Source organism: Canis aureus, chromosome X (assembly GCF_053574225.1).
Source record: "Canis aureus isolate CA01 chromosome X, VMU_Caureus_v.1.0, whole genome shotgun sequence".
Lineage (NCBI taxonomy): Eukaryota > Metazoa > Chordata > Mammalia > Carnivora > Canidae > Canis > Canis aureus.
Genome location: NC_135649.1, coordinates 111,666,940 through 111,694,598, shown reverse-complemented (window position 1 = coordinate 111,694,598; position 27,659 = coordinate 111,666,940). Strand labels below are relative to the sequence as shown.

At 42.8% G+C, this 27,659-nt stretch overlaps 1 protein-coding gene across 10 annotated transcripts in view; it reads right to left on the bottom strand.

The window, feature by feature from the left end:
* The window catches only part of CTPS2 (CTP synthase 2), a 109,833-nt gene that overhangs the window by 13,567 nt on the left and 68,607 nt on the right, over nt 1-27,659 (bottom strand). For 9 of the 10 annotated variants that reach the window (XM_077888314.1, XM_077888315.1, XM_077888317.1 and 6 more), the window contains 4 exons: nt 25,780-25,876; nt 9,941-9,996; nt 6,596-6,692; nt 1,619-1,763 (listed from right to left, as the gene is read on the bottom strand). In XM_077888314.1, the coding sequence (XP_077744440.1) occupies nt 1,619-1,763; nt 6,596-6,692; nt 9,941-9,996; nt 25,780-25,876 (395 nt within the window). The remainder of the gene's footprint in view (nt 1-1,618; nt 1,764-6,595; nt 6,693-9,940; nt 9,997-25,779; nt 25,877-27,659) is intronic. The other variant, XR_013374749.1, reaches the window with a different exon arrangement.

Genomic DNA, 27,659 nt, shown 5'->3' with positions numbered 1-27,659 from the left:
ATGGAGCCTGCTTCTCTCTCTGCCTCTCTCTGAATCTCTCATGAATAAATAAACAAAATATTAAAAAAAAAAGATTTATTTGAAAGAGAGAGGAGAGAAAGAGAGAGAGAGAGAGAGGAGAGAGAGAACACACAAGCCAGGGCAAGGGGAGGGACAGAAGGAGAGGGAGAACCAGACTCCTTGCTGAGCAGGGAGCCTGATATGGGGCTCGATCCCAGGACCCCGAGATCATGACCTGAGCTGAAGGCAGATGCTTAACGGCCTGAGCCACCCAGGCACCCCAGATTACAGATTTAAATTGTAAAATTGAAACCATGAGAGTGCTAGTGAAAAACAAATGGGCTAAAACAAAACAAAACAAAACAAAAAAAAACAAATGGGCTGCTTTTATATGATATTTTTGAAAGGGAAAGAAAGATTTTAGGTATGATACTAAAGGAAAAATCCATAAAAGTTAAAGATCTGACTGCATAAACTTTAAAAAAACATAAATAGGGGTGCCTGGCTGGCTCAACCAGTGGAGCATGCAACTCTTGACTTCAGGGTTGTTAAGCCCCACATTGGGTGTAGAGATTACTGAAAAATAAAATCTTTTACAAAAAAACATAAAGACTATATAAAGTCCTTCTTTATAACTTTTTTTTAAATTAATTTTTCTCTTCCCTTTTTTTTTTAATTTTTATTTTTTTTAATTTTTATTTATTTATGATAGTCACACAGAGAGAGAGAGAGAGAGGCAGAGACATAGGCAGAGGGAGAAGCAGGCTCCATGCACCAGGAGCCCGATGTGGGATTCGATCCCGGGTCTCCAGGATCGCGCCCTAGGCCAAAGGCAGGCGCTAAACTGCTGCGCCACCCAGGGATCCCCCTTCTTTATAACTTTTAAAAAAGATTTTATTTATTTATTCATGAGAGACAGAGAGAGAGAGAGAGAGAGAGAGAGAGAGGCAGAGACACAGGCAGAGTGAGAAGCAGGCTCCATGCAGGGAGCCCGATGTGGGACTCGATCCCGGGATTCCAGGATCACGCCCTGGGCTGAAGGCAGACGCCCAACCGCTGAGCCACCCAGGGATCCCCAAGTCCTTCTTTATAACTCCTTATGGAAAATGAAAACTATCATTAATAACTTCAAAGGCAAACAAACCCAGTTTGAAAAAGTATTTGCAACCTAACAAAGGATTAATGTCCTTTATATATAAAGAGCTTACCAATCAGTAAGAAAAAGGATATAATAGCAAAAGGAAAAATAGAGCAGAGGGTATGAACAGGCTATTCCTAAAAAAGCAAATAAACGTATAAAATATTTATATATATTCATTAATCAGAGAGTCAACAAAAGTAAAGCCCATTTTTCACCTATCAAAATGACAAAATTTCTAAAATAATACCCAGCATCAGCATGATTCCCAAAGTCGACATGTTACTGATGTTAGATATGAAGAAATTATTTTCATTCGGAGAAAAAATCAGGATCATTAAGAAAGAAAAAACCCTACTCTTCGCTTTACAAAAATCCTGTCATGATGTTTGATTTCAAGAGAAACCTAAAATGTCAAGAGAAACCTAAAATGTTGCTAAGGGCAGCTCGGGTCGGTGCTGAGAGCAGTAAGCTGGTTACCTAGAAGACAGCTTGCATCCCTGTTGCAAGTAGCCATGCAGGTTCCCGGTTGCCGCAAGTAATAGGCCCAGGTACGGAGGAGAAGGCTTCAACGGCCTAGAAGAAAACTCAGGATGGAATTGGACACCAACAAAATAGGGATGATCTGAAATGAGAATAATCATGATGTGACTGAAGCAGACAAACAGAGAGCTGCTTTCAAGGTCTTATCTTTGAATAAGAAAACACATCAAATGGTAAGATAATGAACCCGTTACCATCACCAACAGCTCCCCTCATGAACCGTGTTCACAGCAGAATTTCAAGCTGCAAAACACATCTCGCTTAATAAGAGATCTGGCATTTTATCTGTGCAAGGTGTTAGAGTGAGCAAAATTAAGCAACATTTTTGAAAGGCGAGACGAATTCTGCTTGCCCAAAGTTTTTTGAAGGCCCTTGGTAGATGTATGTTGGCTCCATTCCCATGGTATCCCTCACACTGTAGGGCGAACTGTAGGTCGTTCTGTCTCTTAGCTGGCCTCTGGCCGTCCCCTCCAAGGTTGTTTCCGGTCTCAAGGGAAGAGTCCCCTGAGAATGCAGCAAGCACAACTACTTTTCCAGTCACAGCTTTAGGTTGGATATTTATCAGGGGTGGCTCCATGAAACGGAACTGGCACCCCTATTTCACCCTATGCCAACTTATCACCTGTGATTTAGAGTCTCAGAGTGATAAAAGGATGGCCTTTCAACATGTTAGTGGTGGTTATGGCTTGAGGTGGTAAGAGATCAAGATATTTTTATTTTCTTTCTTACACTTTTCCTTATTGTGTGAAACTTTTCCATGACTATATGTTATTTACATTATGGGGGAGAAATTAAGTGATTTTCATACTGAGGTTGTAAAAAACTCCTGTGTGAGCCATTCAAGTTCTCCTAAATGGAATAGGAACAGAAAAGTAGCTTTACCCAGCTGCTTTTAAACACACGAATCCCCTTTGGGATTGGAAAAAATTAAATGGGCAACATTTCGAAATCTGGGTAGAATTTTTACAGGATTACAAATTCCTTCCCCCAATCAGATCTCTCAAAAACTATGTTTTGGATTTTTGCCCCCCAGATTAGGAAGCAACTTCTAATTAGAAATCAGACAACTTGGCAGCCCGGGTGGCTCAGCGGTTTAGCGCCGCATTCAGCTCAGGGCATGATCCTAGAGTCCCTGGATCAAGTCCCACATCAGGCTCCCTGCATGGAGCCTGCTTCTCCCTCTGCCTCTCTCTCTCTCTCTCTCTCTCTTTCTGTCTCTCATGAATAAATAAATAAAAAATCTTAAAAAAAAAAAGAAATCGGACAACTCTCTAATCTCATAATTACTATAGTACAGAGCATGGTCAGGGCTGTATTTCCTACTTCAAAAATCATTTTAATTGCTATGTATATCAAACCAACGATGACAGAATGTAAGTTTTATGGGGAGGGGAGTAAATATAACTTTGTAACTTTCAACAAGATGCTTTATAAAATGATCTGAAAATCTAGCATGGAATTCAAAGTCACAAATTCCCCTCACAATTGGAGACCCAAAGCTCCTACTACAATAGTAAGGAAATGACGACTGAATGGAAATGCCCACTATCGTGAAGTTCTCATTTAAAGCTCTGCTATACAAAATGGTAGCTCTTAGCCACATGTGGCTATTTAAATTCATTCAAATTAGCTGAGCACACATCCAGTATTCAGTAGCCACACATGGCTAGTGGCTACCACACTGAACAGGGCAGAGTAGTCCATCATTGCAGCAAGTTTCACTGGACAGCTCTATGTCCAGAAAGATCCAGCGTGGAAATCCTGTACATCACATCTAGGAAGAAGCCTCCTTAAATGAGAGGGACACTCAGGTATGAAAGCCTGGTGAGGAGAATGCCACCTTCTTCCAGGAATGTGTCCTCTCAAGTAAAAGAAGAAAAGAAATGAAGCAAGTAGCTTTCAATTTAAGATGCAATGGCTCTTACAGCACAGCATCTAGGGATGTCTTTGAAAGACAGACAGTAATTGTGCTTTTGTACAACTGCAGACAGAAGCTACGCAGTGAATAATGTCATGGCTAGGGACAAAATATTTGAATGAATGGACCACTGTTCTGAATCACTTTCTCCAAAAGAGTCCCGTAGGTCAATATGAGGAAAGAACGAAAAAGTTTCTATTTTGATGGTGTTCTATCAGTCAGATAAAGTATCTTTTAGATAGTGCTCTTAATTGCTTTGAATCACATTCTGACACTATAGTAATCTCAAACTTTATTGTTCCTTTTAGAATTCCTTTAGGAATGTAGAGATTCACGGATATGCTTCTAGGGGTAGCTAAGATCAGAATCTCCTGGGGAATTTGCCTTAATAAACTGAATTTCCTTGCAATCAGCTTTTAAAAAATGGCAGGATTTTACGGCGTCTCTCATTTCCTTTCCAACACCCGTGAAATTTGGAAGTGTCAATGGGAAACTAAATCCATGCAATGAAAGAGGCATCTAAGGATTTGCTGACAATAAGGAGGGCCAGGAGAATTAAAAGAAAGTAAGTACTTGAATGAAGTAAACAAACAGTAATCTGCTTAAGAAATTCTCTGCCCTCTCCCATGCCAGAAAGCTTTAAGAGACTTCAACCCTGACCAGGGATCTGCACTATAAAAATTCTAAATGATGGGCATTTCCATTAGAAAGACTATAGGAGGGATGCCTGGGTGGCTTAGGGCTGATCCCGAATCTGGGATGGGGTCCCACATGGGGCTCCTTGTGGGGAGCCTGCTTCTCCCTCTGCCTATGTCTCTGCCTCTCATAAATAAATTTTAAAAATCCTTAAAAAAAAAAAAAGACTATAGGAAATACATCCTTATCTTCTAATTCAAAACTTCAGGCATGGATTGATAATCTTAGGTGGAATGTCTGGTGAAAAGAAGAAAAACAACATCCACCAAGGCAGTGGCAGGACCTGGTTTGGCTCCAGGCCCACCTGTGACTAGCTGGACAGCAAAGACAACATCTTTGCACCACAGCCTCCTTCTCTGTAAAGTGAGAATAACGTCACCCATCTTGTAAGTTACATAAGCCCCACAGGGCATCTAGTGAGAAGCATCTAGTGAGCGTGCTCTTAATGTCCACTGCTTTCCCTCTTTGAGGGTCCAGGTAACACGTTACTGCATTCAAAGAAGCCTTTGCCGACTTTAATTCTGCTCCCTGCCTGGGACCCCTGAAGAACCTAAACAGATTCCAGACAGAAAAGGAAAGGGACAGAGAAAAGGAATTTTAAGTAGAGGATGGTGACAGGGGCTAAGATGGTAAAAGAAGTAGGAAATTTAGAAGAGTAAGGCCAGAATATCTGGAGCCTAAAGAAGATAGGTTGAAAGGTAGGTTCTAGGAAATCATGCTACCATTTTTATAGTATCCTGTACAAACTAAGCATTCGATAAATGAGAGTGGTTTATCCACCAAATTCGTGTCACATGCACTGCACAGAGCCCCATCCTCCTTGGGAGGTGCTGTGGAGGGAAGGGCCTGGAGGCAGAAAGGAGCTTTGGTACCGCTCTGGGTCTGAGTCGCCATGCGTTGGGATGACGGGGAGAGGGATGGAAATGCAACCCCAACTCAATCTTTCTAGAGACAGAATCTACACAACTTGACAACTGATCACAAGTTGTGGGTATAAAGGGGAAGAGGAACTAAGTAAGTCTAATTTTAAGCCTGATGGTCTAGGACAGTGGTTCCCAACCAGAGGCGAATGTGCCCCTCAGAGACACTTGGCAATGTGTGGAGATGGTTTTGGGTGTGCGACTTTGGGCAAGGAGGGACAATGCTACTGGCATCCGGTGGGTAGAGGCCAGGGACGCTGCCAAATATCATATGGTGCACAGAACCACCCCCACCGCAAAGAATGATCCCCCTCCCCATGCCAGTGGTGCCCCCTCTCCTGAACAGGGAGACTGAGGATGACTTAGCAGAAATAGTCAGGAGGAACAACTAATTTGGAAAGCATGCAAACTTAGTTTTAAGTAAATGGAATTGGAAGCACTAGAACATCCAGATGGACAAACCGGTCAAGCAGGCACCTGAACATGTCAGGTTCAAGTTAAATGAAGTGTGTATGTGTGGATCTACAACAGGGGTTGGCAAACATTTCTGTAACAGGGGCCAGGCAATAAGTAATGTTCAAGACAGAGCTGGGGTCAGCAGTAAGCATGGGCTTACTATGTATTTGCAGCTCTGAATGAGAAAACTGTCCTCTGTGTCATCAGTGATGGTGGATGGTTTGCACCTAGGCTCTTGAGGGAGTCCCAGCCCACACATAAACAACTTCTTCGGCGGTCTTCCTCAACAGAAGTCACCATCCCCTTGTGCCATGTTTGGTCTTACTAAGAACTTCCCTGGGTGCAGTGACTAGTGTTCACAAGTCAAACAACTGGCCCACACTTGACCATGGAGCATAAGCGGTATGGAAAGGCAGATTCCAGGTAGAATGAGGGGCCAGGCTCTACATACAACAGACATCAAAACCAGTCACCAGTAGTGGGGTGGGCACCGGGCCATTCTTCCTCAAAAGAGAGAGAAAGGAGAGTGCTACTCAATGGTGGGCCACCTGCCTTGCCCAGAGCAAGTAACCTAGAGGCTAGCAAGAGGAGGAGGCCCAGAAATGGGGCAAGGATGGTAAGGAAGCATACTGCTAGGAGAACTGGTAGGCTCGGAGCAATGTGTCATTTTATGGTAGAGTCAGACTAGTGGGCCCCAAAGTGATTGGGAGTATAAGTGGCTTGTTTTTTTCATGTACTTTATATTTAGTCATATTGTTTAAATTTAGTTGCGTATTTCTTTCAAAGGAGAGAAGAAAAGGAGAGCAAACAAAATGAGTCTCAACGTAGATCTTCACATATGACGACAAATGATATTTTCATATATAACAACAATGAGACGTTAGTTTACCAGGAAAATTTTCAAAAACAAAGAGCCCCACTTACTTGCCAGTTCAATGATTTCCATCCTCTCTCCATCAACATCCTGACCTACAAAACTTAAGTCGTTCTGCTCCAACTGACTGATCAGGCTTGGGTTCACCTAAAAAAACAAGAAATTAAATTAAGACTTTGGGCAGCAGAGCCATACAGACATATCAGCTTATGAAAATGTCCTCTGTCAACTTGAATACAATTTTCTTAAAAAATAAATAAAAGAAAATAAAAATAAAAAAAGAAAATGTCCTCCCATCAATTGGGTGGGGATTCCATTTCAGTGATGCTCTTTACTAGTAGTTAATTTCTATATCCCACCCCCAAAGCCTATTTTTAAACTCATGATGAACCTGAGAAACAGTCTAATCACAGCCCCTAAACCTGAGAGGCCCACCTTCTGTTGCTCAAAGATGAGATTCAAAAAGTAAGACTGTGACACAGATATTCTGACTTGGAACCTTGAGATTAGCTATTTATAGCCATCACCATATTTGCTTCTTCCCTTGAGTTATGTGTAATTAACTGTTTCTCCCCAAATCACAAATCTCCTTGAGGATTGAAACTGTCTTATTTCCCTTGTGACTAACCTCAATGCTTCCTTCACACATAGTTACATAAAAGCTCTAAGGTGATGCTTGGAGCAATTTTTCTGCGTAGAATATTGGTAATAGACGACAACTCTATGGCCTGGTGCACAGCTCCTTCCCTCACTCATTGCATCCCTAGTCCTTTCCCAAACTTTTTAGCTTCTCCTTCACAGAAAGTACTAACTCATCTAAAATCAAAGTGGGGTCCTGCCTGTCCTCCTCAATCTTAACCCCATATGTTTTTATTTTTTTAACATTAGGCTAATTCTCACAATTTATAATTATTTTTCCTTTTTTCAACAGTTTTATTGAGATATAATTCACATACCATCCAATTCACCCACTAACAGTGTACAAACTCAATGGTTTTTAGCACATTCATAGAGGATTTCAGCCGTTGCCACAATCAGTCCAGGAATATGCCCTATCTCCTCTAACCATCATCCCCTAATCCCCTCATCACCTCCCCATCAGCCCTAGGCAACCACTAATCTACATTCTGTCTCTTCAGATTTGTCTGTTCTGAGCATTTCATGGTAATGGAACCATACAGTATGTAATCTTTTATGACTGGCTTCTTTCACTTAGCTAATGTGCTCTAGCTTCGTCTCTATAGTAGCATGTATCAATATTTCATTTCCTTTTATTATCAAATAATTTCACTGCATGGATAAACCACACTTCATTTACCCATTCATCAGTTGATGGACATTTGGGGTGTTTCTGCCTTTTTTTTTTTTTTTTTAGCTATTATGGCTAATGTTGCTTTGACCATTTGTATATAAGTTGTGTGCATGCACGTTTTCATTTCTCTTGGGTTATATATCTAAGTATGGAATTACTGGGTCATATGGTAACTCTAGCTTTAACTTTTTGAGGAGCTGCTAAATGATATTCCAAACTGGCCACACCATTTTACATTCCTACCAAGAGCATGTCTTTACCAACACTTGTTATTGTCCGTCTTTTTTTTTTTTTTTTAATTGTCCGTCTTTTGATTGTAGCCATCCTAGTAGGTATGAGGTGGTATTAGTGGCTTTGACTTGCATTTCCGTGATGATGAGTGACGTTGAACATCTTTTTATTTGCTTATTGGCCATTAGTATATCTTCTTTGGAGAGATGTCTATTCAGAATCTTTGCCATTATTTATTATTCAGTGGTAAGAATTCTTTATATATTCTATATAGAAGTACCCTATCTGATATGTGATTTCACCTGTACTTATTTTATGTTATCTTATTTTTTGTCCTGTCCATTAGAATGCAAGCTCCTGAACAGGAGAGAGGCTGTGTGTGCCTTTCCCCCTTCCATCTCCAGTGCATATCAGATACAAAATAAATATGAAGGAATGGATGGCCACACAACCATGTGCACAGTAGTTCTTGGACCTTCTGGCTACCACCTGGGCAAAGCACCAGTTGGGCCAGTTCCCAATGGAAATAGGACCAAAAATGGCCTATACTCAGCAAATTGGTCTCTAATAGTAGTACCTACCCAGAATCAATTCCCATTGATCCTCCCTCAAAATAGAACCCTGGACTTTTTCTAGCATCTACTCCACCTCCACATGGCCCATGGGACACCATCTCCCCCATTCTCTTTTTTTTAAGATTTTACTTATTTATTCATGAGAAACACACAGAGAGAGGCAGAGACACAGGCAGAGGGAGAAGCAGACTCCATGCAGGGAGCCCGATGCGGGACTCAATCCTGTGACTACATGCCCTAAGCGGAAGGCAGACACTCAACCACTGAGCCACCAAGCATCCCATCTCCCCCATTCTAGAAGTTGGTCCTGCTAGTCTAAACCAAACATCATAAACCTATTCCTCTTCATTGATGAATGATACAAGAACCCAGGTTTAATCCTGGTTTAGCTTTGCCCTTGCTATGGTTACCAGTTCATAGGAGGGCAGATAATTGTACTGATCCAATCAGACTGAAGAAAAACTTCCATGTCTAGGAGAGATAGATGCATGTTGCCTCAGCTGCTGCTGGTAACCATCTTGCAACTAGGAGGGAGACCAGCCAAAGGGCAAGGCAAACACACAGAGAAAAGGTAGGGCCAAGAGAATCCCACAGAAAGTAGAAGCCCTGATCATACCATGCCTAGAGCCTGCCCAGCCTCTGAACTACCTATTACCTAATATAACAAATTTCCTTATTGTTGAGGCTGGTTTGAGTGAATAATGAGCAGGGATTTTGTTTCTTCCTAGCTGAGAGCATCATAATTGATACTCCAATAATCCTGGTATAGACAGTCTGCATTTTAGGGAACCTGTTTCTCATGTGACAATCTCAACAATAACTCTTATTAATCATACAACACTAAGCCTCAAGCTCAATGTAGACTTCCAAAGAGGTTCCTAAACCAAGAATCCATTATGTGATAGCCCGAGATGCATCCCTATCCCAAGAGGCATATGGTTTAGAAGAGGCAAGTTCCCTTTTCCCAAACCTGCCAAAAAAAGGGCGGGAGTTTAAAAATAAGGACAATGACCCTATCTTAGTCTAGGAGACAACAGTTAGGGTAACCTAAACCCTGATATGTCCTGTGTGCGGATACTTAGAGATTTTGCCTTTGAAAAGCCAAAAAGGACAGAGGGTCCCTGCCTCCACTTGCCCCCTCTGGTTTTTTTGGCCTGACTCCTGAGCCCGATGGATACCACTGAGCTGGACACTTTTTCCAGAGGTCTATTTGTAATCACTGGAGTTCCTCGAACTAAGCATCTACATTCCACAGTAATTCAGTGTGTAGGCCATACCTCATACCGATGTCTGTGTCTTTCTTCTATAAAAGGAACATCACCATAAAGTTTCCCTGTAAAGATACAAGAGTGAAATTAATATCAAGGTAATCAGCTTTGGAACCACATCAGAACATATGTGTGGAGGATGTCTCTTTGATCTCTATCCATATGTCAGAGGCCTAAAAATTACCTGGACTCCAGACAGTAATCTAGATTTTCTTCTAGAAAAGCAATAGCTTCTCTGAAACCCTGAAGCAATTCTCAAGTAAGCCATCACAACTGCATAAAGGGAAGCCCTCTGCTACACAAGTCCACCATGGAGTCCAACAGACATGCCCTCCTTTCCTACACCTGCCTGCAGTACTGAGAGACGGAGTAACGTTGGCACCACCGCTCCTATGCAGATTCCTTTTTTTTTTTTTTAAAGATTTTATTTATTTATTCATAGAGACACAGAGAGAGAATGAGAGGCAGAGACACAGGCAGAGGGAGAAGCAGGCTCCATGCAGAGAGCCCGACGTGGGACTTGATCCAGGGTCTCCAGGATCACACCCCGGGCTGCAGGCAGCACTAAACCGCTGCGCCACTGGGGCTGCCCTCCTATGCAGATTCCTAACAGGGCTCACATTACAAAAGAAGAAAATGAAACCAAAGGAATGGAAATGAAACAGAAGGACTTGCCCAAAGCCCCACCCCACTAGCTGCACAGTTTGATCTTGAGCCCAGGCCCCCTCACACCTGGTCCATGCTTTCTCCACCACCCCAGCTGCCTCTGTGTATTGGCCAAATTGGTTTACACCCTGCCTTTAAAATATGCCTGTCCTTTGACTCTAAAAATTCGACCTCTATGAATTTACCCCAGAAAATAGAAACAAAGACAGTTTACCACAAAGATGTGCACTACTACATTACTTAACAGCGAACAATTGGAAACAGACTGAGCAGCAGGACTAGAGGACTGCTAGGTTAAATGAGAGGATTCTTTTTTTTTTTTTTAACACCAATGATTCGTTCTTTTTTTTTTTTTTTAAGATTTTCTTTTATTTATTCATGAGAGACACACAGAGAGAGAGGCAGAGACACAGGCAGAGGGAGAAGCAGGCTCCATGCAGGGAGCCCGACTTGAGACTCAATCCAGGGTCTCCAGGATCACGCCCTGAGCCAAAGGCAGGCCTTCAACCGCTGAGCCACCCAGGGATCCCAGACACCAAGGATTCTTAACCAGGAGTGCGTGGCTGATGATCGTGTGTTGCTAAAACATGCCCGTGTCACTGTGGGTGTTGCAGCCCAGAGTGAGGCACGTTGGGCACGACCTCTTTGGCAACAGGCACGGCAATGACTGGGCTGTCCAGTGACTGCAGTGTCAGGTGGATAGGAATGGCTGCCGTCACAGGACCCTTCTCAAGAATAGGCCCCACCGGATCACGTGGGGAAGCAGGATGGCACTACCATCACATGGGTGATGGCACTGGAGCAATGGGAGGGGCCAACAGCCATTCCCTCGGCACCAGCCCTCATGACGCAGACCCCTGGCACACACCCAAGGGAGGAGAAGACCTGCCAACGGCGCTGGAACTCATCGTCCAACTCCAACAGAATCAGCAGCCGTGCTTGGATCAGTAGGCAGGGGATTATCAGACTATAAGATGTCACAAGGCTGAGGAGCAGGATGTTTCAACCAAGAGAGACCAAATGCTTCATGTCTCCTTTGAGCTTTTGACTTGGATAAAGAAAGCGCACCCCGGTTATGCTCTCATATGACCCCATATGATCATTGATCACGACTGAACTTCTATTTTGCAATTTTGTCCATATAGACACAGCTCTTTCGGGATAATGTTAATAACAGTGAATATTTACCACATGCATTTGAGGAAAATTGGAAATATTGGGGATAGGGAGCTACTCTGGGAGAGCTCCAACACGCCACTGAAAGGGGGGTCATTCAAGACTGAGCCTTTGTTCTCAAACTATTGGTTCATAAAAATGAAAGGAAAAATGGAAACTAAAAGCACAATAATGTCCCATTGGAAAAAACAGAAGCATATGTATCATTGTGAAGCTACAAGAAAAATCATTTGAAAGCTCTGGACCAGGGACGCCTGGGTGTCTCAGCGGCTGAATATCTGCCTTTGGCCCAGGGCGTGATCCTGGGGTCCCTGGATCGAGTCCCACATCAGGCTCCCTGCAGGGAGCCTGCTTCTCCCTCTGCCTGTGTCTCTGCCTCTCTCTCCCTCTCTCTCTCTCTCTGTGTCTCTCTCATGAATAAATAAATAAAATCTTAAAAAAAAAAGAAAAAAAAAAGCTCTGGACCTAACTTTGAGAGGATCCTGATTCCCTTATGACCTCTGACTTCGTGACTGAGCTTTTCTTCCTATGGTCCAAAACTTCTCTGCTTTCTCCATTACAATGGATGAGTAAGAAATCCAACAGTAGCCTGCCAATATTAACAGATGGTGAAAAATATAACAAACATCTCCAAATTAGGATATAAGGAATTCTATCTTTGAGTCATCAGGACTAGCAGGATATGGTACAACATTTTGAAACTGTATGGCCTGTGCATACTGCCTGACTTAAGGCAAATTTGGGGTTTGCTAAGATATCTCAAAGGTGACAGGAAGATAGGGGTGGTGTAGTGACTCTGGAACCAGACTACCTGGCTCTAAATTGCACTACACCATTTAAAGGATGTGTGGCTTGGGCAAATTATTTCACCTCTCTGCCTCAGCTTTTTCATCTGTAAGATGGGCATTATGATAGTCTTATTTCGTAGAGTTGTTGTAAGGATTAAACAAAGCACTTGGGACACCTGGGAGGCTCAGTTGGTTGGGCATTTGCCTTCGGCTCAGGTCATGATCCCAAAGTCCTGGGATCGAATCCCACATCGGGCTCCCTGCTGAGCAGGGAGCCTGCATCTCCCTCTCCTTCTGCTGCTCCCCCTACTTGTGCGCTCTCTCTCTCTCTCTCTCGGTCAAATAAATAAATAAAATCTTGAAAGAAAGAACGAACTTAGAACAGTAAGTAAACCATGTGATTGCTATTGTTATCTCTAGACTATGAAACCTAAGTGGAAAGAATGGAAGCCAGAACATAAGCTCTACAAGATAATGGACAAGATAAGGACCCAAGCCCTCAATTCTTGCAACCAGTGTAAACTACTTGCTACATAAGCAAGTAGATGAAAAAAATATATATTTCTCTAATGAATGGAGGAGCATTCTCTCTCTCTCTCCCATATATATATATGATATATAATGAAACATGTTTTCAGAACTTTGGAAATATTGTTTTGTGCACTCAAATTCTTACCTGATCACATATATGTATCTGTCAAGAATGAATTTACAAAACTAATCTATTGCCATATCCATGAAAAAAAATTTAAATTTCCTTTATAACTATATGTTGAGAATCAGCTCAGAATGTGACTAGTCCAATTTTATTTGAAAACACCTTAAAAACAAAATAAAACCAAGAATGCTCATTCCAGGGCCCTGGCCCCAGGAATTCTGATTTGGTTACTCTCAGGAGAGTACCTGGGCATGTGGTTTTTTACAAAGCACCACCAGTGACTCCCTGTGGATTCCGAATTAGGAGCCATGGATCCACACTGTGGCTGAAAGTGCTTTAGGTGGACAATCAGTGACAAGTCAAGACACGAGCTGCTACTGAACGTAGGGCATCTCTAGGTGTGGAGTGAGAGGACTGAGGGATAGATCCACCATGTTGTGAGGAGTGGTTCTTTGGATGGATTTATCAAGCACACGTGCCATGCGATGATCTTACGCACGGGCAAAATCCTGAACAAAATGACACAGTCTTCTTTCTATCCTAGTCTTTCTCGAGACAAAATCAAATGCAACAAAGATTAACTGCGCACAAGCTTAATGTTCACTTAAGAATCAAGTGGTGGAGGGATCCCTGGGTGGCGCAGCGGTTTGGTGCCTGCCTTTGGCCCAGGGCGCGATCCTGGAGACCCGGGATCGAATCCCACATCGGGCTCCCGGTGCATGGAGCCTGCTTCTCCCTCTGCCTATGTCTCTGCCTCTCTCTCTCTCTCTCTCTCTCTGTGACTATCATAAATAAATAAAAAAAAATTAAAAAAAAAAAAAAAAGAATCAAGTGGTGGAAAAAAAAAAAGAATCAAGTGGGGGAAACTTCAAAAAAAGAAAGAAAAAGAAAGAAAAAGAAAGAAAGAAGAAAAGAAAAAGAAAGAAAAGAAAAGAGAAAAGAAAAGAAAGGAAAAGAAAAGAAGTAAGGGGTGGGGGGTGCCGCCTGGGTGGCTCAGTCAGTTAAGTGGCTGCCTTTGGCTCGGGTCAGGATCCCAGGGTCCTGGGATCGAGTCCCTTGTAGGGCTCCCTGCTCAGCAGGGGATCTGCTTCTCCCTCTCCCCCTGCTATTTCCCCTGCTCGTGCTCTCTCTCTCTCTCTCAAATAAGTAAAATATTTTGAAAAATGAAAAATAAAAAATAAAAATAAAAGAAGCGAGTGTCAGCAAAGCTTTAAAGAAAGGCAACTGATAGAAGTCTCGGGATCCATAAAATGCCCCCAATGTAAGCATCAAGACACCAATACTGTGTACAATAGGGTTCTGAGAAATAAAAACACTGCAAATTCCCTCCATCTCCTTCTCTAATTTGCTTATTCTGTCTCATACATGATATATTTTGAACCCACGCACATGATGTATTTTTAACCCACGCACGGTCCTGTCCACCCCCACCCACCTATTAGTAATGCTAGCAACTGAATGTGATTTACTTTTCTCTCCTTTTCAGAGCCAAAATCTCCCCTTCAAAAAGCTATAGAAAGCTAACAGGCAGAAGCAACCCAAATGTCCAGGGAGAGAAACTGGATGAACAAAAATGGTCCATCCACACAATGGAATATTATTCAGCCTTCAATAGGAAGGAAATCCTGACCATGCTACAACATGGATAAACCTTCAGGGCATTATACTAAGTGAAATACGCCAGTCACAAAAAGACAAATACTGGATGATTCCATTTATACAGGGTCCTTAAAGTAGTCAAATTCATAGAGACAGAGAGCAGAATGCTGGTTGCCAAGGGCTGCAGCGCGGGGAATAGAAAGTTGTTAAATGGTTGCAGAGTTTCAGTTTTGCAAGATGAAAAAGTTCTGGAGATTGGTTGCACAGCAACGTAAATATGCTTAACACTACTGAATTGTATGCTTAAACATGGTTAGGACAGTAAATTTGATGGGGTTTTTTGTTTAAAGATTTTTATTTATTTATTCATAAGAGACACAGAGAGAGAGAGAGAGAGAGAGAGAGAGAGGCAGAGACACAGGCAGAGGGAGAAGCAGGCTCCATGCAGGGAGCCCGATGTAGGACTCGATCCCGGGTCCCCAGAACCACGCCCTGGGCCCAAGGCAGGCGCTCAACCACTGAGCCACCCAGGGATCTCCACAATTAAAATTTTTAAAAGTAGGGGCACTTGGGTGGCTCAGTGGTTGAACGTCTGCCTTCAACTCAGAGCCTGATCCCAGGGTCCCAGGATCCAGTCCCGCATCAGGCTCCCTGCATGGAGCCTGCTTCTCCCTCTGCCTGTGTCTCTGCCTCTTTCTCTCTCTCTCTCTGTCTCAAGAATAAAAGAATAAAATCTTTTTTACAAAATTTAAAAAGTAAAAGTTAAAAAAACCCCTTCCTGCCCCCACCACTCCCTCTTCCCTGACTTACCCTTCATGCAAACCTCCCATCCACATCCTTTGCAACTTGGCTTTTGCTCCTGTTATTTTACAGAACTGCTCTCAAAACCCCAGCAGAGGGGTCTTCAGTTGGGACCTGAGTAACTCCTCCTTTCCCCATCAGTGACCTCTGTTCCTCTGTGCGTCCTCCCTGTCCCATGTACTAGCTCTTCATCCTCAACTGGGACACTTGCTCAGAATTGTACCCTCCCTTCTTCCCCCACTTTCACTCCTGAAAGCCATCACCCACATGCTGTTGACTCCCATTTTGTATCTTCTGATCCTTATCTTTCACCTGGGCTCCACATTTCCTACTTCCAGGGGACTAGAAGAAATCATCCAGGGCAGGTACAAAAGGTAAGATCATTCACTACCTGATGGGCTCTGTTCCCTCTTTCCCCTCGGCAGAAGTGCCTTGCCTTTGCCCAAACATCTTTTAACTGCTGCACCAATGTCTTCATTTGACCCACTTTTAAGACTCCCCTGAACCGTGCCCTGTGCTAATTAAGCACTACAAGGGCACTACAAGGGCTAGAGTTCTCTCCATTATGTGCAAGGGTTTGCCGGTATTTGTCCATCTCAGAGATAGGCTGCCCAGGGTACGGATATTTGGTGTATTTGGCTCGCATGGTGTTGGCAAACACACTGTTTTAAAGCTTTGAGTAAGTTGCCAACATTTAGAAACCAGGAGATTTCTTATAAAACTCCAGGTTTCGGGCAGCCCGGGTAGCTCAGCGGTTTAGCACCACCTTCAGCCCAGGGCCTGATCCTGGAGACCCGGAATCGAGTCCCACATCGGGCTCCCTGCATGGAGCCTGCTTCTCCTTCTGCCTGTGTCTCCTTCTGCCTGTGTCTCTGCCTCTCTCTCTGTGTCTCTCGTGAATAAATAAATAAAATCTTAAAAAAAAAAAAAACCCTCCAAGTTTCCAGAATCTCCTGAAACTTTAGAAGACTGATGATAGTGAATCCACAGTTCTTCATGCAACTATCAGTTTTAGCAGTTAGTTGCTACTTTGATGGGTCAAGTGCTGGTCAATTTGCCCCAGTCCCCACCACTCCCTATCACCCGGGTAACTCTAAGGCCTGATGTAGCTGCCACTGAGTGTTGAGCTTAAGCTGTGGCATTTCTTACATCTGCCTGTTCAACTCGTTTACATTCCCAAGCCCAGTCCCACTGGCCCAGCTGCTCAGTCTGATGTTGATTCAGTGCATGCGTCCCTCCTCAAGCCAAGCATGTGGTTGCAGATTGGCTTTCAGAAGCCAGAGGTGGGGTGTTCACTTTCTGCACTCCCTGCTCTTCTCCCCCGAAACCCCCCTCCTGAAATCTGTGGAGCTCTGTCTTGGGGATCTCAGCACAAGGCAGCTTTGAGCTCTGAGAGTTGTTTGGGTCTTTCTATTCCCTCTTTAATTAAGGTCCAGCTATTTGGTATAGGGAGGGGGTTAAGAGTTCAGGCTCAGATATCAGCTGAGTGAGTTTCTAACAAATGACTTGAGCTGGCTAAGATGCCTCTCTCTGTCTCATGCAAAATGTGACCGGGTCCTGGGGGTGTTGAAAGGAATAACTGAAACAATGTGCAGAACGTCCTCATCACTGATGCTTAGAAAGTGCACAGTCGGGACCAACCATTATCTTTCTCCTTATTTATTACTTTTGGATTTTGGTATACTGTTTCTTCAGTTTTTTTGTTTTTTGGGTTTTAAAGATTTTATTTATTTATTCCTGAGAGACACAAGAGAGGCAGAGACATAGGCAGAGGGAGAAGCAGGCTCCATGCAGGGAGCCCGATGTGGGACTCGATCCCAGGACGCGGGATCACGCCCTGAGTCAAAGGCAGACACTCAACCACTGAGCCACCCAGATGCCCTCATTTCTTCAATTTTTATAAAACATCTCATTTCTTTTAAGCCTCTAGACTCCTCCTCTTCCCCTAATTTTATTTTTCATGATCTGCTTTTATCTCAATTTGCTATATAAAAATGCTAATTTTCTATTTTTAAAATGTGAATCCTTGCCTTTAACTCTACATTACAGTGCTACATTCTTTTCATTGCTTGTATCTCTTTCCCCCACCCTGACTTAGTATTCTTATCCCATTTTTAGCATCTCTTTTCTTAGATTTTTTTGTATGCTTCTCCTAGTCCATATCAGCAGGTAGGGAACAAGGAGACTGGACTAGAGGGACTGGAGAGAACCTGTAAGGCAGGGGGATGTCTTTTCCTTGGGCTCACCTTTTCTCCCCTCTTGCTGCCCTACTGGACCCCATTCTCTTTTTTATAGTATATTCTTTTAAAAAATTGTTTTTATTTGAGTATAGCTGACATACAATGTTACATTCATTTCAAGTGTACGACATAGTGATTCAGTATCTCTGTAAGTTATGCCGTGCTCACCGCAGGCGAAGCTCCCATCCGTCACTATATGACACCATTACAATACCCCGACTATATTCCCGATACCTTTCATTCCCATGACTTAACTGGAAGCCTCGATCCCCCACTCCCCTTCACTCATGTTGCCCATCCCCCATGTCCTCCTCCCCTCTGACAATCATCAGTTTGTGTTTTTTGTATTTATAGATACGATTCTGCTTCTCATTTATTTATTCATTTGTTTTGTTTTTTAGATTCCACATATGAGTCAAATCATATGGTATCTGTCTTTCTCAGTCCGACTTACATCACTTAGCATGATACCCTCTAGGCCCATCCTTGTTGTTGTAAACGGCAAGATCTCGTCTTTTTTTTTTTTATGGCTGAGTAATATTCCAATGTGTGTGTGTGTGTGTGTGTGTGTATGTGTGTGTACACCACAGCTTCTTTATGCATTCATCTATCAATGCACACTTGAGTTGCTTCCATATCTTGGCTATTGTAAATAATGCTAAATAAAGATAGAGGTGCATATTATTATTATTATTATTATTATTTGAGCTCGTGTTTTCATTTTCTTTGGGTAAATTCCCAGTAGTGGAATTGCTGGATCATATGGTATTTCTATTTTTTACTTTTGAGGAACCTCCATACTGTTTTCCACAGCGGCTGTGCCAATAGTGGGACCCCATTCTTAATACTAACTCATACCCAGAGCTTTGAGAGACTTATGGGTCTTATTGTAATTGTATTGACAATACACCCTTCACATTAACGATCCTAACAGCCACATTTGAATAGTGCTTTTTTTCTGTACCAGACACTGAAGGACCCACATGTATAACTGATTTCACCCTCACAAGAACCCCATGAGGCAGGAGCCATCCTGCTGTCCGTTTTACAGATGCGGAAACTGCAGTGTAGTTGCAGCTCAATAAGTAGCTCCACAGCCAGGAACTGAGAGCTGGGGCTGGAAGGGACTCCAGGGGGGCACTGTGGCTGGGTTGTTAACCACCCCACTAGTTTCCACGGGTGAAGTGCTCAGCAAACAGCCAGTCCAGTAACGGACATAGAAATGCCTCCTGTCGTTATGATTGAAGGAGCTGTTTTTTTGTTTTTTGTTTTTTATTTTTATTTTTTTAAGATTTTATTTATTTATTCATGAGAGAGACAGAGACACAGGCAGAGGGAGAAGCAGGCTCCATGCAGGGAGCCCGATGTGGGACTTGATCCCGGGTCTCCAGGATCATGCCCTGGGCCAAAGGCAGCGCTAAACCACTGGGCCACCTAGGCTGCCCTTGAAGGAGCTGTTTTATGTCCCAGATCTGGGAGCCCCCATATCCACAAATACACCTTAGTGAGTGGTTTCCCCAGCAAAAGGCAAGAAGGAAAGGGAAGAGAGCTACCCTGCAGTGCGGACCATCAGCAGGGAGGCGGGGAGGCTCTCCAGCTGGCACATTCCACTCAGGAGACCCACCACACCCCCTTCCCCTTGGTCTCAGCACTTTCAGCGTCCCTAAATCCCTGGTGACCTCTTTTAAATTGTTTTGTAAATCACCTCATTAACCGAGCCAAGGCTTTTTTGTATGGCATAATTATTTTCTTATACTTCCTAACAATCTCATCACACCAGGAACTAGAAGCTGTTTTTCTCTACCAATGCTTTGATAAGAGATAAGAAAGCAAAAGCAATTTTTCTAGCCCGTGAAAATTTGTTCCACTGTACCCCCTTTCCCTTCAGTTCTTTCAAATTTGAGATTGACCACGCCGCCTTCCAAGCCATGAATTTGTCCCAGACCCTTAACACTGGGACTCACTCAATACCTTCCTAGTTGGCCTGTTGCTTGTTCTCTCAGAACAAAAACCCTTTTCACTTACAATACAGCAGAACCAAGTGTTTTAGCCAAGTCCTCCTCCTTATAATGAGGAAGTGCAGAGACGATCCCCAAAAGGCATCGAGCCTTTTCCTAAAGCATTCCCCTTCCACTTGCCATGGCCTCCCCCAGGCCCCAAGGCTGGCACACTCCCTGCCAGCAGCGTCCTGAACGGCTCTCCCCAGCCTCCACTGCCCGCTGACATCTGCCTTTGTCAAGTTTCACTGTCCCCTTGTCTGCTCTAAGGATGAGGGTCTTCTCAGAACTCTGATGGGAAGTCGCCAGGGCCTCGTCTCCCCTTGGACGTGCTCCACTGAAGAGGGCTTCTAATTCCTTCCAAAATGTTATGCCACATTCTCCACTGGACTGGACACCCTTAACAGGCAAAATGGCATCCACCTGCTTTTAATGACCCCACAAGCCAGCGCGTGGGGTGGCCCTTTCCCTTTTCCACCAAGCCCCACCCCTAACCCCTACCCCAAGCACTCAGGTCTGCTCTGCACCCTTCAACCTTTGCAGCATTCCTGTTTCTAAAGGCAAGAGCTCCCTAACCATTTGGGTGTTGGTTTAGAGGACAGAGTTTCTCAAACTGCATATCAAATATGGGATTGCTTTCAATTGAGTTTACCCTAGCATTCCTGCCATTGCATATACACACCGGATTATACAATATTAAAACATGCTACTTGCATGGTCTGAAAAACATATTCTTTCTCGTCAGTGGCAGTTAGGTTTGAAAATCACATTTACTTAGCACAGACAAAGACATGCTTCCTTTCCTGGATCTCTCAGTGACACGTCTGGGATCTGACCAAAAATATTAAGCCTGGGGCTGTAATATTTGGGAACCAATAACCATCAAACAAGTTGTCAGCCATCCCCTTAATGAGCTCTGAATCTTGTCTGAATTGCTTTGTACTTTACTACGTTCCCATCTCTCACACTCAGTTGAGAGCCACGAGCAAAACGATAAAGTCTATTTTTGGAGTCTCAAAACCTTTTCATAACAAAGTTCTCTGGCGTTTTCCCTGGCTCCTCTCTCATCTGAGCCCGACCTGCTCCATCTCTAACCAGACCTCTTTCTAGATTTTTCACTCTTCAAAGCATCCCATTTAATATTTACCTGCTCTGCACCATTTCTCCCTGCTTTTCAGATGTCATCTAATGAGTTAATCAACCAAGTAATGATCTCACTCTGAGACAAGTCCTGCCATCTATGTATCTGGATAAAATGGGGTTTTTTGAAAATTGAGGTGTAGTTTACATGCAATGAAATATACTTATCTGAAGGGTAGAGCTGTTTAATGAGTTTAACAATAGTGAAACGTGTGGCCCTGTGGAGCCGGGGCCATCTGTTCCAGCAGAAGACTAGAAACTATGAAGAAGAGTGGTCTGGGCCTGTTCTGACCTCCCACTGACCACGAGCTACTTCCCCTCTGTGTGCTCTGCTTCCTTGCTGAAAAATATTGATTCGGTCAAATGGCTTCTGAAAACCCTCCTGACCTTATTCTGTCACTAAATAGGATATTTAAGCAGGCAAGTGGACAGGTGAGGAGATGTCCCTGAACACTCCCCAGGAGGGTAACAGCCTCACTGCCTGGGCCTTACGCTTCATTCAGCCTGTGCTTCTTTGGTGTAGACCAGGGTTTGGCAAGCCATGGCAACTCTGAGGCAAAACAGAGTTCCCCTGGGGCAGCCCGGGTGGCTCAGCGGTTTAGCGCCGCCTTCAGCCCAGGGCCTAATCCTGGGGACCCGGGATCAAGTCCCACGTCAGGCTCCCTGCATGGAGCCTGCTTCTCCCTCTGCCTGTGTCTCTGCCTCCCTCTCTCTCTCTGTGTCTCTCATGAATAAATAAATAAAATCTTAAAAAAAAAAAAAAAAAAACAGGGTTCCCCTGACTGTTTTTGTTCAGCCCTCAAACTTAGAATGGCTTTTATACTTTCAAATGGTTGGGAAAAAAACAGAAGAAGATTACTATTTCATGATGTACGAAAATTACATCAAATTCACAGTGCGGCGCTCGTAAATAAAAGTTAATTGGAACATTGCCACACTCATTCATTTACATATTTGCCTATGATTGCTTTTACACTACAATGGCAGAGTTGAGCTATTGCATCAAAGACCATGTGGCCCCAGAGCTGAACATATTTACTATATGGGCTTTTACAGAAAAAGTTTATTAAGCCCTGGTTAAGGCCATTTAGGTTATAGACTTTGAGCTGGTACATCTCTCCCCTCCCATGTTTAACTGTTAGTGGGAACCTGAGCAAGTATATACACAAGAAAATCAACATTTTGAGGTGTGTGTGGGAGACTTTTCACTGTGTAGTAACGAAGAGAAATGCAAAATAAGGTACACAAATAAAAGGGCCCTTTTTGTTCTTGCTAGTAGAGCAAAAAGAAAAGTAATAAAAAGACCAGCAAAAAGACTAGAGAAAGCAAGAACAGTACAGTAGAGCTGATGTCACTATGAACTGGTTCACCTCTTCCTTCAAACAATCCAGCAGAATTATCAGTCATAAAAGTGTTCATACCCTTTGACCTAATAGTCTGACTCCTGGAAATCTATCCTAAGGAAACAATCAAAAGAACATATACGCTGTGTCAAGACGTTCGCATCAGCATTTTTCTAACAAAATGCTGGAAACAACCTGGAATGTTTAGCAATAAGAAATGAACCACTAGATTACAGTACCTAATTTAAAATATTATATGCCTAAATAATAAACACAAAGGCTAGGTACATGAAAACGTTATTCTATAACAAAAGACTACATAAAAACTAAATATGATAAAGTTTCAAAAAGATCACGAATATGCAATTAATACTAAGGTGAAGTGTTAGAGAAATGCAGTTTAGAAAGATATCTTATTTGGGAAGACCTGTGAATCAGCTTTGACAACTCCCCACACACTGTCCTTAGTCCTTTAATAAGAAAGAGCCTTTGTAGGTGAGGACAGCACACACATCCAGAACAACGAACAGGAATGAGCCTCTGAAAACATGTTTCTTTTTTTTTTTTTTTTTTTTAATTTATTTATGATAGTCACAGAGAGAGAGAGAGAGAGAGGCAGAGACACAGGCAGAGGGAGAAGCAGGCTCCATGCACCGGGAGCCCGACGTGGGATTCGATCCCGGGTCTCCAGGATCGCGCCCTGGGCCAAAGGCAGGTGCCAAACCGCTGCGCCACCCAGGGATCCCAAACATGTTTCTTACAAACAGAGCAAATGATGATTACTACTTTTGTCCAAATCAATTTATGCCTGTGATCTTCACTTTAGAAAACTCAAATTCAACTAATTTCATTGCATAAGTGAAATATGCATAGCTGTCTGTATGTCAATTATGCCTCAATAAAGTGGTTAAAAAAAAGAAAGAAGTGGGCGCCTGGGTGGCTCAGTGGTTGAGCGTCTGTCTGCCTTTGGCTCAGGGCATGATCCCAAGGTCCTGGGATCGAGTCCTGTATCAGGCTCCCTCCCATAGGCTTCTCCCTCTGCCTATGTCTCTGCCTCTCTCTGTGTGTCCCTCATGAATAAGTGGATAAAATCTTTATTTTTATTTTTATTTTTTTTTAGTGAATGATAGATTATTTATTTATTTATTTATCTATTTGTTTGTTTGTTTGTTTAGGAGTCATTGAAATTTATTTATTTATTTATTTATTTATTTATTTATTTTTAATTTATTTTTTATTGGTGTTCAATTTACTAACATACAGAATAACCCCCAGTGCCCGTCACCCATTCACTCCCACCCCCCGCCTGATAAATTCTTTAAAAAAAGAAAAAACAGTTCTAGTTTTCATGAACTTTAAGGAATTAACAGGTGACCAAGAAAAAAAAAGAATCTGTTCCTTATGAATATAAAAATTACAATCACTTTATTAATCCAGCAATTGTGTCTACCAATATCTTAAGGCTTTGTCTGGTCCTATTTCAAAGTATTCTCTTTTTCTAAAAAAAAAAAAAAAAACCTTTTACTTTCCTTTATATATATATATATATATATATATAGCACAGGGTTCTATTTATATGAAATGTTTGAAATAGACAAACCTGTAGAGACAGATTAATGGTTGTTTAGGATGGGGTGGGGCAGGGGCAGTGATAGCTAAAGGAAACGGATTCTTTTTGAAGTGACAAAAATGTTCAAAAAGTGAGTGCAGTGGTAGTTGCACAACTCTAGGTTCAATAAAAAACAGTGAATTATATACTTCTAATAGATGAATTGTATGGTATTTAAATTATATCTCAATAAAGCTATTTAAAAAAAATTTTTTTCAGGGCACCTGGGTGGCTCAGGGGTTGTCTGCCTTTGGCTCAAGTCGTGATCCCGGGGTCCTGGGATCGAGTGCCGCATCAGGCTCCCCACAAGGTGTCTGCTTCTCCCTCTGCCTATGTGTCTGCCTCTCTATGTCTTGATGAATAAATAAATAAAATCTTTAAAAAAATTTTTTCAAAGCAGCAGGCCAAAAATATTAATTAAGCAACAAGCTCTGGTAGTATGTTTAAGATTCATAAAAATCATTGACATTACTTTTATGTCTACTGTAAAGAAAAACAAACCCTAAATCAGTCTCATTTCTATCAAGACACACCAACATTTTCAATATTTTGAACACAATGCCCTTCTTAAAAGCTTAGTACATACAATTAGCACTGAATCTTTTACAGCAGATACAATTTTAAAACATTACACTTTTCACTAACCATTTTTTGTCTCTTAGGAAATTATTTGAACAAAGTTTCAAAGTACTTGAAAACATCTGAAAGCTGAAGAACCGCTACTAATGTCCAAGAAGAGAAAAAAAATTCTTACATTCTTGAAGAAAAAAAGTCACTCGGAGAACAATAGTTTCTTATCCAGAGAAAGTAGGGAAATGTGTGTACCTTGAAACTTTTCCTTTTTAAATTTCATTCTTACTAGGAAGCTTTATATTCCTTAGAAGCTGTGTATCATCCATAAAGAAGAAATTCATATTCCTGGTCTTATTCTTCTTCAAGAAGGCATTTTTCTAAGATGTACTTATCACTTCACAGGAAGGATGCTGGACACCCCAGAAACCTGGGTTCCCTTTCTGTACTTCCAGGCTTTTTGGCACCTTGCGTGTTCCCTTTCATCACACTCTTTCCACCTTTTTGGAGGCCAGCCAGGGCTGTCCTCTCTCCTGGGCACTACTGTCTCTGCAGCATCTAGCACAGTGCCTATGGCACAGAGTAGGCACTTGAGATATATTTATTAAATTGAAATCAGGGCTTTGGGACTTTTCTTACTTTAAGTTAATGCCATATAATATGTTGATCTATGAAAAAAAAGTTCCCCAAAACTTCAAATAACCTTATCGGAAGTAGAAGATGAGCAAATATCAGATGGCAAGCCATGTCATATTTTCCTCTCCCTGTGCCGAAGCTACTGAGGGAACAGAGAAATATACTTCTCAGACATAACTGCTCTCCTTCTCAGGATGTTTGTAAGTTAGTGGCTAAAACCAGTCTGATGTGAAATAATTAAACAGGGAACTGGTTTCAGTGTAATGGAGACAACAGTGGATTGGAAAGAATGGAATCGGGGCACCTGGTGCAGGGTCATCTCCAGCAGCATCAGTCAATCACAAAGCAGCCTGTTGGGCACTGGGTAGTGGAGATCAAATGAGAAGGGGCACTCCTAGGTGTTCTAAAGACCCTTCCAGGGAGAAGATTCGGGAAGCAGGAGGACCAGCCAGGGCACCAGGGTTGGTGGGGTGGGGATGTGTGGGAGGAAGCGTCACAGCACCTACAGCTACTGGAAGGGAAGCTAGAGAGGTGGAAGGGGCAAGGTGAACTCCAGAGGGCTCGGGATGTGCAGAGCCATGCCACCCATGCCCGCTGTTGTCAAACAAGCAATCAGAGAACTTACTTAATATTGAATTTTCCGTTTTGAAAACCGTTCTTCTGATGCCCAGCCTCATGGTTCCTCCCAAATTGCCGGGGTTGTGTTCGGGCATATCGATCACCTAAGAAAACAAAACAAGGCCGGTTGTGTCATCTTATACAAATGTAATTTCCCACATTTCAAACTTTACTTTGAGAGTAATGATCATTGGGTCAGGATATTCCCTAAACAGTAAAATCTGATCATTCCCTCCAATTTTCTTATTCAAATACAGCCATGCTTTACACATCCCTCACGATATGCTTCCTTTTTGTCTCTGCTTCTCATCTTTCATTCAAATCACTTGTAAAAAATTTATCAGGAGGCTCTTTATGACCTTCCTCCTGTCATTACTCAAGCTGTCACTTCCAGGCAATGTTCACACATCAAGTCCTGGACTTCTGGGACCTCTCACTTTGGTATTCATATCCCTCCCTCAGTGCCCACTTCACTCCCTAAAGATTCTCCATAAGCAAATCTGCCAATCCTTGTGGAATAATACACCAAAAATACTTTTTTTTTTTTTTTAGAAAACCTTAGAAGGATTCCTTAAAAAGAAAGAAAGAAAGAAGAAAGAAAGAAAGAAAGAAAGAAAGAAAGAAAGAAAGAAAGAAAGAAAGAAAGAAAGTAATGTCACCCATTCTAGCACATTCTGTATGTCATAAACTTAAGGGCCACCCTGGATCTCTCCCTCTTCATCCCCCACCTCCAATTTGTCCAATCCCATCAGTTTACTCCCTCCAGACTTCCAGCATCCATCCACGGCTCCAACCACCACCCAAACCACAGCCCCTCACCCATGCTACAGCCAGAGCTTACTAAATGGCTGCCCCACGTTCACATGGTCCCAGTCCACCCTGCACACTGTAGGCAAAGTAGTTGTGGTATTTCTCCTGCTTGAATTCCTTGACTGCATGGTATCAGCCCAGCCTAGCCCTCCACTCTCACGTCCCATGACCAACCCTTGAGCTCTGGTCACTGGCCTTCCTTCCATTCCTCCAGTGCATCCACTTTCCTCCTCCCTTGGGGACTTTGCATATGTTATTTCCTCTGCCCAGAACATCTCCCATTCCCCTACCTTCTTTTCCTAAATTAAACCATCGGCAACCTTGAGATCTTAGCTCAACTATCCAAAATGAACTCCTCTGGGAGCTGATATTCGCAGGTGCCATAGTCTAGTCAGGACCCCCTATCTATGCCCTCCCCCCCCGCCCCCCCCCCCCCCCCCCCCCGGCCTACTGCACTTCCCTCAGCTCATGTCTGGAGCATGCTCTGTGTGTTAGACTGCACTCCTTGAGAGGTGGGGCAATGCTGTTTCTCTTTGCATTCCCAGTCCCTCACACCCATGGAACTGGGTATACACTGAATGAATGCATGAAGGAAGGAAGGAACTCAAGCCAAATGATTTCAGATTTTTCTTTATGATTACTTCACAGAAATTAAGAAACACGTAATTTTTATGAAAAACTCGTTCTCGTAAGTCCTTGCTGTTTTCCCAGTTCTAGTTGCCATGATCTTGTGATTTTGTTTCATCTATTGGGTTTTTTTTGTTTGTTTTTTTTCAGATCTTATTTTTTATTTATTCATGAGAGACACAGAGGGAAGGTAGAGACATAGGCAGAGGGAGAAGCAGGGTCCCTGTGGGGAGCCTGATGTGGGACTGGATCCCAGGACCCCAGGATCACAACCTGAGCCAAAGGCAGATGCTCAACCACTGAGCCACCCAGGCATCCCTCATCTATCAGTTTTTTAAGCTGTTACAACAGACTACAGTTGAGTAAGTCAACCTGTTCTAATGGAACTGGTTCGGTTTCCTTCTCATAAAACCTTTTTTTTTTTTAATTTTTATTTATTCATGATAGTCA